The sequence below is a fragment of the Rhinopithecus roxellana genome, chromosome 15, assembly GCF_007565055.1.
Source record: "Rhinopithecus roxellana isolate Shanxi Qingling chromosome 15, ASM756505v1, whole genome shotgun sequence".
Lineage (NCBI taxonomy): Eukaryota > Metazoa > Chordata > Mammalia > Primates > Cercopithecidae > Rhinopithecus > Rhinopithecus roxellana.
In genome coordinates this window covers 117,728,181-117,741,045 of record NC_044563.1, presented here as the reverse complement: position 1 = coordinate 117,741,045, position 12,865 = coordinate 117,728,181, and the positions used below count along the sequence as shown (strand labels likewise).

The window sequence follows — 12,865 nt, the reverse complement described above, 5'->3', positions numbered from 1 at the left end:
TTATCTGTAGTGCATTAATACAATAGAGATTGATGCAACTATTAATTATTTTGAAAGCATTAATGATACATTGCATCAAAGAGTTCACAGAACAGATTGTACTGTACAGTTTTATGCACAAAAAAATAGTTTGTGAGTTTTGAAAGGGCCTTCAGATGAATATGCTAAACAGTTCTTTCAATAAAGAGATTATGGATAAGTCTTAATTTCTTTCATTTATTTCAGTAATTTAATGTTGTTGTTGTTGTTTGTTTTTTTGAGACAGAGTCTTGCTCTGTCACCCAGGCTGGAGTACAGTGGTGCAATCTCAGCTCACTGCAACGTTTGCCTCCTGGATTCAAGCGATTCTTCTGCCTCAGCCTCCGGAGTAGCTGGGATTATAGGCATGCACCACCACACCTGGCTAATTTTTGTATTTTTAGTAGAGACGGAATTTTGCCATGTTCGCCAGGCTGGTCTTGAACTCCTGGCCTCATGTGATCTACCCACCTCGGCCTCCCAAAGTGCTGGGATTATAGGCATGAGCCACTGTGCCAGCCTATTTCAGTAACTTAATGTTTTTACAGGCATGTATTACCTATAAAATTAATAAAGCCAGTAAGGCATTTGTTTTTTGAACTAAAGCAAAACTGAAATATAAGTTATAAAGAAGTTAGAGAAGAAATCTATTAAGTGATGCTTTCTTTGTATACTGTTGCACTGAGTACCCTTGATTCTTGGTGGTGAACAAGTTATCAGAAATTTCTTGGCCAGGTGCCGTGGCTCATGCCTGTAATCCCAGCACTTTGGGAGGCCAAGGTGGGTGGATGACTTGAGGTCAGAATTTCTAGAACAGCCTGGCCAGCATGGTGAAACCCTATCTCTACTAAAAATACAAAAATTAGCCAGGCGTGGTGACGTGCACTTATAATTCCAGCTACTTGGGAGGCTGAGGCAGGAAAATCACTTGAACCTGGGAGGTGGAGTTTGCAGTGAGCTGAGACCGCGCCACTGCACTCCAGCCTGGATGACAGAGCAAGACTCCATCTCAAAAAATAAAAAAGAAATTTATTTATTTGTGTGAATTTTTACAAATCAGATACTTCTCGACTTAAATAGGTCTACATCCCAGTAAACTCATCAGAATTTGCAAATACTATAAATCGAAAATGCATTGAATACACCTAATGTATGAAATACCATAGTTTAGCCTATCCTACTTTAAACGTGTTCTGAACACTTAGCCTGTACTTGGGCAGCATTACCTTCTGTAAAGCGTATTTTGTAATAAAATGTTGAATATCTCATGTAACTCATTGAATACTGAAAGTGAAAAACAATGTATGGCTATTCAAAGTATGGTTTCTCGGCGAGGCGCGGTGGCTCAAGCCTGTAATCCCAGCACTTTGGGAGGCCAAGACGGGCGGATCACGAGGTCAGGAGATCGAGTCCATCCTGGCTAACACGGTGAAACCCCGTCTCTACTAAAAAATACAAAAAACTAGCCGGGCGAGGTGGCGGGCGCCTGTAGTCCCAGCTACGTGGGAGGCTGAGGCAGGAGAATGGCGTGAACCCAGGAGGCGGAGCTTGCAGTGAGCTGAGATCCGGCCACTACACTCCAGCCTGGGCGACAGAGCGAGACTCCGTCTCAAAAAAAAAAAAAAAAAAAAAAAATCAAAGTATGGTTTCTCTACTGAATGTGTATCACTTTGACACTATCATAAAGTTGAAAAATTCCGAGTCAAACCATTGTAAGTCAGGGGCTATCAGTATTCAGTAGTAAATGCTGGCTCTAACTGTTCTTCCAAGTCAGTAGTTGACTGCTCTTTATTCTATAAAGGGTTACAATTTATAGATTCTCTTACTTGTAGAATGAGAGATTCAGAATTAATAGCAGACAGAGTCCCTACCTTGATGGAGCTTTCAGTTAAGTGTGAAAGTCAGGTGACCTAACTAGGCCTTGGCATAAGTTTAGGATTTGGATTGTTAACGGGAGCTTGGGTAGGGACATGTCATAGGTAAGGCGACAGCAGGGGTAGAAATAAGCTTGACATATGTCAAAAATCATGAAGACATCAGTAATCCTTGAAGTTGGCTGAAGGGTATAGAGTTGAGAAAGTAATAAAAAAAGAGACAAAAGTTAGGCTGAGTCTGAGTTAGGATGTGTTTCTCTGCGTATCATATGAGGAGGTCAGATTTGTTCTGTACCATAAAGGGACTATTTAGAATCTTAAAGTTGGAGCAATTTAAAATGTTAAATTTTCAGATTGACCTTTTTTGAGATATAGTTAATAACCTGAATGTTCTGATTCTAGTCTTGGTAGTCAATAAGAGTTGACCGGATGAATTCATAGCTTTGTAGAGGAAGACATTAATTGCAAGGCTGATTTGCACAAATGTTTACATAGGTCATATATCTTTCATAAGTAATATGTTTTTATTACAAGGCTGTAAAAATTTAAGCAGGTTGTTAATAGCACAGGTGGTAACAGATTAATGAAATTAATGAATAAAATTAGTAAAAATAAAGAGTCCAGAAGTAAACCCAAATACATGGAGGAATTAAGCATACATATGATACACATGACATTTTAAAAGTCAGTGAGAAAAGATGAATTATTTTACAAATGGTGTTAGAAGGACTGATCGATAATTTTGTTAAAAGAAACTTAGATTCCCTATTTTACTCCTAATCCAAAATAAATTCTGAGTGGATCCAAGATTCAAGCAAAAATTAAGCCACAAGTTGGGCATGGTAGCATGTGCCTATAACTATAATCTCAGCAATTTAGGAGGCTGAGTTCGGCTGGGGAGGTGGTGATTTGCGCCTAGGAAAAAAAAAAAAAGCCCCAGGTGTATAAGCAAAAAGCAGGCAAAAAGGTAGAATTTTTTTTTTTTTTTTGAGATGAAGTCTCACTCTTGTCACCCAGGCTGGAGCGCAGTGGCATGATCTCAGCTCACTGCAACCTCTGCCTCCCAGGTTCAAGCGATTCTCCTGCCTCAACCTCCCAAGTAGCTGGAATTACAGGCATCTGCCGAGGAGATGGAATTTTTTATAATTAAAACAAAAAAATACCAAACTGGAAGATAAAGTGTTTACAACACATAAAGTAAAAGACTGTTTCCTTAATATTTAAAAAAGTCTTATTTTTTAAAAAGTACCCAATATAAAAATAGCGGACAGCATAACATCGTTCATTTGGGGAAAAAATAATAAAATGTAAACTTTCACCTACCAGATTGGCAAAAGTAAAAAGTTCAGTAATACTTCATGTAGTCAAAGTGTAAGAAAACTAGTACTCTTAAGTATTGGTTGAGAAAATATTTGTAGGACAACCATTTGTAGGACAGTCATCTCTAGGAAGTGAAGCTCATGGTGGGAAGACTTCATTTTTTACTCTGTACAGTTTTGTTTTTTCAGTCATGTTTATTTTGTAAGAGAAAGTTGTGACCAAATAAAAAGTACTGTGTTAATAATTATAGGCGAAAATACAAGAGTCCATTGAATATGAAGACTTGGGGAAAAATAACTCTGTAAAAACGATTGCACTAAACCTCAAGAAGTCAGATAGGTAAGTTTGGTCAATATTAAGCAGAACAGCTATGTAACACAATTCAGTCCAAAATATATCCTGCAAGTACAGCACTCATGTTTTAATCAGTTTGTCACTATCAAAGTACAATATCCTTTTTTGTTTAAAATTTATACTTCTCAGGAAAGCAAAAATGATCAAACCCATGACAATAAATGTTGGATCTTTCTGCTGTTGCCTTCTTATTGCCCTTATGGGAGTTAAATTATTTTACTGAAATTATTTTATTGAAATCTCTTTAACTATATAGTTATCGTTGCTTGCCTTGAGGGGAACTTTGTTCTGACTGCCAAAATGTTGCAAAGACAAATGTTGAGCATCTTTACTGTGTGTGATTAGTAATTTCTTCTGTGCTAACCTGCAGGTATTATCATGGTCCAACTCCCATCCAGTCACTACAGTATGCAACAAGTCAGGACATTATTAATTCTTTTCAAAGTATTAAACAAGAAATGGAAGCTTATACACCCAAGTTAACTCAGGTAGGTGACTTCTACTGTTTGAAGGCCAGAATTCCCATAGTTCTTTCCTCAGTTTATGAGCACAAGCAGATTGAACTATACAACTAATATTATAATTGGGTTTAAAGACATAGTTCTGATAAATAAATTGAAAAAAGAGGTGGCAAGAAAAGGTGTTTGGCACTTTCAAAAGGCATCTGAAGATAAGATGATAATGAAAAATAAGGTGATGAATTTTGTGATTTTTACTTCTGTATACTTTTATTGGGAAAATCTCCCACGTTTCCAAATTCTCTCTGGACATTATTCTCTGAATATTCTGCATGACTCAGGCTCAAAATATGTAAAACAGCTCATCGTTGTTCTTTGTTTTTCTTTGTACTTCAGTTGATCAACAGTTTGTCAGTTCTGCCTTCAATAATACTTCTTGATTCTATCACTCTTATTTAGGCAAACCTGACTGATTTTCCGTAATGCTACTGCAAGTTGCCTTTCTAAAATCACTTATTTTGGCCGGGCGCAGTGGCTCATGCCTGTAATCCCAACGCTTTGGGAGGCTGAGGTGGGTGGATCATGTGAGGTCAGAAGTTCGAGACCAGCCTGGCCAACATGGTGGAACCCCGTCTGTACTAAAAAATTAAAAATTAGCTGGGCGTGCTGGTACACACCTGTAATCCCAGCTACACGAGGCTGAGCCAGGAGAATCACTTGAACCCAGGTGAGGTGCAGAGGTTGCAGTGAACTGACACCACACCATTGCCTGGGCAACAAGAGCGAAGCTCCATCTCAAATAGATAAATAAATATTTTAAAATAAAAACATGTATTTTATCACTGCAGCTGGAAAATCTTCACTGCCTCCCTTCACTGCAGTAGTCTGAGTGCCTTTGTGTGGCCTGCAAAACTCTTTATAGTCTGGCCCTTGCCCACTACTTGAGTCTCATCTTCAGCCATAGTCTCCACTACTCCCTCCCACACATGGCCACGGGTTCCGTACTCCAGCCTAACACACTAAGCTGTCCAAAATCTTTTGATCACATTGTCTCCTTCGTGCTTCCTGTGCTTTGACTCATACTCTTTCTCCTTAGAATACCCTTAGCCCTGTCTCCCCTAAGGAACTGATAATTAAGACTCAGCTCCAGTTTCATTGCCTCTGGAAAGTAATCCTTAACTTGTGCAAAGAAGAATTTGTTTTTTCCTTTTCTCCGTTTTTATGAGCACTGAGGCAGAGTGTATACCTATATTACGGTATTTATCACATCAAGACTTACTTTTTCCTTTTTATTTTGAAATCTCAGATTTTACTAAAGTGACAGGAAAATATGTTTTCCAACCCATTTTGAGACAAGGTTACAGGCATAATTTCCGTTTACCCCTAAATATTTCGATGTGTATTTTCAAAAAACTAAGACATTCTCTTAAATAACAATACAATTATAGAATTAATAAGTTAACATTGATGATGTATTATCTAGTCTGCAGATCTACACTTTCACCAGTTATACCATACATAGCAAAAGAAAACTTTTTGGTCCAGCAGCCAAGCCAGGTTTATGAGTTGTGTTTGTTTCTCATGTGTTTTTAGTCTCCTTTAAAATGGAATGATTTGTCAATCTTTGTCTTTTCATAACTTTGACACTGAAAGAGTACTGGGCAATTTTTTGTAGAATGACCTTAAATTTCTCTAATGTTTCCTTGTGACTAGATTCACATTAGGCATTTTTCCAGAAATACCACAGAAATAATGTTATATCCTACTCAGTGTGTCATATCAGGAGGCAAATGATTTGTGTATATCCCAGCTTGTGATAATACATTTTTTCACTTGGTTAAAGGTAGTATTTGCCTGGTTTTCCACCAAAAAGTTAACTATTTTTCCCTTTGTAATTAATAAGTATTTTGTGGAGCTGTACTTTGAGACTATGTAAATACCCCATTTCTCACCAAATGTTTTATTTTTTAATATCATTATCTTTAGAGACAGGGTCTTGCTTGATGCCCAGGCTGGAGTGCAGTGGCACAGTCATAGCTCCGTACAGCCTCAAACTCCTAGACTCAAGCAATCCTCCTACCTCAGCTTCCTGAGTAGCTGGGATTATATGAATATGTCACCACACAACAAACTTTCATCTAGTAGATTTTTAGAATCATTGACGATTCTTGCCTGGAAGAGTGGTTGTTAAATGATGATTTTCTAATTCCATCAGCCCTTCTGCGTTATCAGCTGACATGAAAGGAAGAGCATTCCCTTCATTACCTTCTCCTCTGTTTGTTATTTATATCAGCATGAATTCATTTATTCTATGAGTTAAACACTGTTGCTCTCTTTTTTTTTCTTTTTATTCTTTTGGATTTGTTTGTTTGTTTGAGATGGGGTCTCATGTCTCACTCTGTCACTCAGGCTGAAGCACAGTGGCATGATCTCAGCCCACTGCAGCCTCCACCTCACTGGCTCAAGCGATCCTCCCACCTCAGCCCCCCAGGCAGCTGAAACCACAGGCACTCATCACCATGCCTGGCTAACTTTTTGTATTTTTGGTAGAGACAGTGTTTTGCCGTGTTGCCCAGGCTGGTCTTGAACTCCTGAGCTCAAGGAATCCACCCGCCTCGGCCTCCCAAAGTGCTGAGATTACAGGCTATTTTTTTCTTTCTGTTAACCAAGGTACAACTTAACATACAGTAAAATTTATTTATTTATTTAGAGACAGGGTCTCACTGTGTCTCCCAGGCTGGAGTGCAGTATCACAATCTCGGCTCACTGCAGCCTCGACTTCCCAGGTTCAAGCAATCCTCTCACCTCAGCCCCCTCAAGTAGCTAAGTAGCTGGGACTCCAGGCATGTGTCACCACCCCTGGCTAATTTTTATATTTTTGTGTGTAAACAGGGTTTCACCATGTTGCCCAGGCTGATCTTGAATTCCTCAGTTCAAGCAATCCACCCACCTCAGCCTCCCAAAATGAAATTTATCTTTTTAAGTCTGCTAGTCTACAAGTTTTGATAAACACATGCTGTTATGTAGCCACCAACAAAATCAAGATTTAAAAAAACCAGTTCTGTCACCTCAGAAAGTCTACCCATGCCCCTTTATAGTCAAACCCTTCCTGCCCTCTTCACTCAGGCTCTCCTGTGTCTGACAATATCCCCATCATTCTGAGCCCCTCCTTACTTAATGGTGCAGTAAGACAGATGTTCCAGGCTTATCTTGTATTTGCTCCGCCCCAGGCGTGGAATTTTCTTTTTAGCACTGAGTGGATTAAGGTAGGAACCAAGATCTGGGACCAGGCGCAGTGACTCATGCCTGTAGTCCCAGCACTTTGCCAGGCCGAGGCACGCAGATCACTCGAGAGTTCTAGACCACCCAGGCCAACATGACAAAACCCCGTGTCCACCAAAAATACAAAAATTAACTGGGTATGGTGGTGCATACCTGTATTCTCAGCTACTCAGGAGGCTGAGGCAGAAGAATTGCTTGAGCCTGGAAGGCAGAGGTTGCAGTGAGCCAAGATCACACTGTTGCACTCCAGCCTGGGCAATAGAGTGAGACTGTCTCAAAAAAAAAGAAAAAAAAAATATTTGAGCACTAGGTATACTCATTGCTGTTGGGGTGTCATTGTCCCTTCAGCAGAAAGCTAGAAAATACATATGTGTACACATATGCACACATAACCAACTTGGGATTATTTGACCAATTCTTTCAATCTAGACTATGGTTGTCCAGTATCTGGCCCTGGGGCCCAAGTAGACCCACATATCTTTTGTTTTAGGTGTGGTGGTGTTTGTTTGATTTAGAGATGAGGTTTCTGTCACCCAGACTGGAGTGCAGTAGCACTATCATAGCTTACTGCAACCTTGAACTCCTGGGCTCAAGCGATGCTCCCACCTCAGTCTCCTGAGTCACTAGGATTACAATTGTGAGCCACCATTCCCAGCTCTCCCCACATAATTTTTTTACGCTGTAGTCAGTCTGTTGTTTTTTTTTTTTTTTTTTTTTTTGAAGTCAGGGTCTTGCTTTGTTGCCCAGAGTGGAGTGCAGTGGTGCCATCTCAGCTCACTGCAGCCTCAACTTCCCAGGCTCAAATGATCTTCTCACCTCAGCCTCCCAAGTAACTTGGACTACAGGCGTGCACCACCACGCCCAACTAATTTTTTTTGTATTTTTTGTAGAGACAGGGTTTCGCCATATTGCCCAGGCTGGTATCTGACAAAAAGAAAATAGGAATAAAGTGAGCTCCAGTGTCCCCTTGACTCATGGTTGTCCCATACTGTACTTTTACACTAAGTTGGAAAAATGTTTTCATCCAATCTATACATGGATGAATTTCTGCTCATAAAAACTTCATTGGAAAATCTTAGAGATGCTAACCCTGCACTTGCTGTTTCACAAATTATTTGTTCCTCCCTATAGCAGTGCCTCCCTACAGTGCTTGGCACTTGATAGGCACTCATTGAATAGATAGGTCAATTTTTTCCTAAATGTTGATGTTGATGGGGAGTATATTTTTCCCCCTTTTGGCTGTATTTATTCACTTCCTTGAAAATTAAATGACAATTAATAAATTTCTGCTCTGTTGATTTTCCCCCCCCAAATCTGCTATCAAGGGTATGTGTTAGTGGCCGGGCGCGGTGGCTCAAGCCTGTAATCCCAGCACTTTGGGAGGCTGAGACGGGCGGATCACGAGGTCATGAGATCGAGACCATCCTGGCTAACACGGTGAAACCCCGTCTCTACTAAAAATACAAAAAAACTAGCCGGGCGAAGTGGCCCACGGGCGCCTGTAGTCCCAGCTACTCGGGAGGCTGAGGCAGGAGAACGGCGTTAACCCGGGAGGCGGAGCTTGCAGTGAGCTGAGATCCGGCCACTACACTCCAGCCCTGGCGACAGAGTGAGACTCTGCCTCAAACAAAAAAAAAAAAAAAAAAAAAAAAAAAGGTATGTGTTAGCAAAGCCAGGTGTGGAGTACATACCTGTAGTCTGTCCCAGCTACTCAGGAGGCTGAGGGAGGAGAATTGCTTGAGCCCAGGAGTTCAAGTGCAGCCTGGGCAACATAACAAGATTTTGTTTCTTAGAAAAATAAATTTAACAGTAACAAAGGATACAGGTTAACATGTTGTTTTACCTGTTTCCTTAAACTCCATTTTACCTTCAGTGGTAAGAGTTCCCAAGTTGAATTGATACTTAAGAAAGGGCTTTAACTAGGCAAAACCATGGGAGTTTTGAAGTCCCTGTGGACTTGCCTGGCATGCCTGGAAGATTTGTAGGTATCAGCTTTCTACACAGATTGTGTTTCTGCCCTCAAGGAAAATAGTTCACTTTGATCACTGTAAATGATGTAGTATTTAAACAAAAGTAAAACACTTCATTGTTGCTCTAAAACTAAAATGTTAAGAAAGAAAAGTGGCAAAAAAAAGAGGAAAACCAGTTTTTCTGCATTTTCATTTTTTTCAGGTTCTCTCAAGTAGTGCTGCCAGTAGTACCATCACAGCACTGTCACCTGGAGGGGCACTTATGCAGGGAGGAACACAGCAAGCCATAAACCGTATGTGCCGGGCCATCTTCTGCTACTGTCTTTCTGCCTAAATCAGCTTTAAAAAGCAAGCTGGGAGGAGTGCTGAACTTTTATTGGTTTTTCCGTGGAATAATCCTGGGATTTCTATTTTGTAGATTTGTTTTTATACATTCAGATTCTGAAACACATCTAGACAAGTGTTAGATTTCAGAACTGTCTTACTATTACAAATAGTGGTACATTGCTAATTTCTCTAATATCATACTAAAAGCTGCTTTCTTCTCCCCTACCTCTTAGAATAAAGGGGAAACCTGAAAGTTTCTTTAAAATCCCAAGAGCTTTTAAATTTTATGATCTCTCAGCCCCAAAATTACTAACTTATCTGAAAATAGCATATCCTGGTTTGGCGTTGACAGAGTACATGTTCAAGTTTATTCTCTGAGTGGTCATTTTTTTCAATTCTGTATATATGTTAAAATAGCTCTTACCCTGTGGACCTCGTTCTTCTTTTGCAGAGATGGTGCCAAATGATATTCAGTCTGAATTGAAACACTTATATGTAGCTGTTGGAGAACTTCTACGGCATTTCTGGTCCTGCTTTCCTGTTAATACGCCATTCCTAGAAGAAAAGGTTAGAACCAGTTCTGAAGACAGCCAGATAATTGTGGTAGTGACTTACGAGATGTTTTGAAATTGGACAGTTTTATTGAGTCTTTACCATGTGACAGACACTGGGATAACTCTTTTGCATACATTATTTCATGTAAACCTCACAGCATCTTTATGGAGTAGGTATTGGTACCCATTTTATAGATTAGGAAACAGATCAGACCAGTTCCATAACTAATAATCATACAACTTAAAGCTTGTATCTACTTCCAAGCCACTGTGAATAGAGACCCAAAACAAATTACATCAGTAAAGTTATTTATATTTGATACGTTTTTCAGGGATAGCAAAATCCAAAGTAAGAACTGACAACAAATATAGCACTAGCTATTTAACACTAAAACCCCTTTAACCCATTAAAGGACAGTTGACAAATGGAAAAATGTAACATTAATAGTAATATTATAAATTGCTCTTATGAACCGTGATTAAGTAAAAGATAAAGACCTCATTAAGAACAATAGGCAAACACTTTACTAGCAACTCACTAAAGAATGGAGTGACCTAGGAAGATTAAGGGGAAATGCTCACACTCATCATCAGTATGCAGATAAATGAAAGCTACAGTAAAAGAACATTTTGGCCAACCATGGTGGCTCACACCTGTAATCCCAACACTTTGGCGGGGCCAAGGTGGGAGGATTGTTTGAGCCTAGGAGTTGGAGACCAGCCTGGACAACATAGCAAGACTCTGTCTACAAAAAATATATAAATAAATTTTTTAAAAGAATATTTTTTTCACCTACTAATTTGCAAAAGAACGAAAAACAAAATGAGCAGTGTTGACCACGTTGCCAAGAGTCCTTTCTTCCACTGCTAGTGTTTTTTTAGGTGCTTTTACTTCAGCATGCAAATGAAACTTCAAATGAAATTCAACGTTTAGAAATTTAGGAAATAATTAGGAATGCAAATACTTAGCTCGAGATGGTCTTCACTGTCTAAGATAGAGGAAATGGCCTAAATATCTACCAGAAGGGGATTGGTTAGAGAAGCATTTGGTATATTCATACACTGAAAGACAATAATTATTTTATTTATTTTTTTTTATTGAGACAGGGTCTCACGCTGTCACCCAGACTGGAGTGCAGTGGAGTGATCTCGGCTCACTGCAGCCGCTACCTTCTGGGCTGAGGTGATTCTCCCACCTCAGTGTAGTGGCATGAGCCACTACACCCGGCACTTTGGGAGGCCGAGGCAGGCAGATCGCTTGAGCTCAGGAGTTCGAGACCAGCTTGGGCGTGTGGCAAAACTCCGTCTCTACAAAAATTACAAAAAGTAGCTCAGGTGATCACCTGAGCCTAGAGAGGTCAAAGCTGCAGTGAGCCGTGTATGATCTTGCCACTGCACTCCAGCCTGGGTGACAGAGTGAGAGCCTGTCTCTGAATGAATAAGTGAATGAGTGACTATTTAAATGAGTTGAGTTTTTTGTTTGTTTTTGTTTTTTGAGACAGAGTCTCACTCTGTAGGCAGACTGGAGTGCAGTGGTATGATCTCAGTTCACTGCAACCTCCACCTCCCGGGTTCAACCAATTTTCCTGCCTCAGCCCCCCGAGTAGCTGGGACTACAGGCATGTGCCACCACACCCAGCTAATTTTTGTATTTTTAGTGGAGACAGGGTTTCACCATGTTAGCCAGGATGGTCTCAATCTCTTGTCCTTGTGTTCCGCCCGTCTCGGCCTCCCAAAGTGCTGGGATTACAGGCGTGAGCCACCGCGCCTGGCCAAATGAGTGTTTATGACTGAAAGATGTTCACATTGAAGTGTTAACAATGGGATATAATTGGTATATTTATTTTCTTTTTATATTTAAATTCTATAAGAAAAGTAACTTTCATATGTAGAAGTTTGTTTTTCTCTTGGTCTCTACAGCTTCTTTGAGATTTCTCTGTAATTTATTGTTTCTCATCTTTTATAGGTAGTGAAAATGAAAAGTAATTTGGAACGATTCCAAGTTACGAAGCTCTGCCCATTCCAAGAAAAGATTCGGAGACAGTATTTAAGCACAAATGTAAGGCAGCAATCTGATTTTTGCCTGATCTTCTTTCTCTTTGTAGTAAAATGATGAAATTGACTTTGCTTTCATGTAAATGAGTACTTAATTTTCTTTTTTGAAACGGAGTCTCACTCTGTCGCTCAGGCTGGAGTGCAGTGGCTCCATCTCAGCTCACTGCAACCTCCGCCTCCTGGATTCAAGCAATTCTTCTGCCTCAACCTTCTGAGTAGCTGAGATTATAAGTGCATGCTGCCACGCCCAGCTAATTTTTGTATTTTAGTAGAGACGGGGTTTCACCATGTTGGCCAGGCTTGTCTCAAACTCTTGACCTCAGGTGATCACCCCACCTTGGCCTCCCAAAGTGCTGGGGTTACAGGCATGAACCACCACGCCCTGCCGATACTTTATTTTCTGTTGCTCAAAGTACTATTTTTTAATACTGAAATGTGTCATACATTCAAAAGTATATAAAATACATACATATTTTTTAAATAAAACAACTGTTTACTCACCAATCAGGAAAATGAGTAGAATGTTACCATAACCCATAGATATTCCCTGAGTGCCCCTGTCCAGTTGCATACCACTCTCTCTTCCCCTCCAGAGGTCATGAGTAACCAAGGCATTTGTGATAACCAGCTCCATGCTTTCCCTTAGAAAAGTT

At 40.0% G+C, this 12,865-nt stretch overlaps 1 protein-coding gene across 3 annotated transcripts in view; it reads left to right on the top strand.

Annotated features, from left to right (window-relative positions):
• Positions 1–12,865, top strand: part of GTF2H1 (general transcription factor IIH subunit 1) — a 47,501-nt gene that overhangs the window by 28,498 nt on the left and 6,138 nt on the right. For all 3 annotated transcript variants that reach the window (XM_010370167.2, XM_030917676.1, XM_010370168.2), the window contains 5 exons: positions 3,463–3,551; positions 3,937–4,054; positions 9,479–9,569; positions 10,055–10,170; positions 12,124–12,216. In XM_010370167.2, the coding sequence (XP_010368469.1) occupies positions 3,463–3,551; positions 3,937–4,054; positions 9,479–9,569; positions 10,055–10,170; positions 12,124–12,216 (507 nt within the window). The remainder of the gene's footprint in view (positions 1–3,462; positions 3,552–3,936; positions 4,055–9,478; positions 9,570–10,054; positions 10,171–12,123; positions 12,217–12,865) is intronic.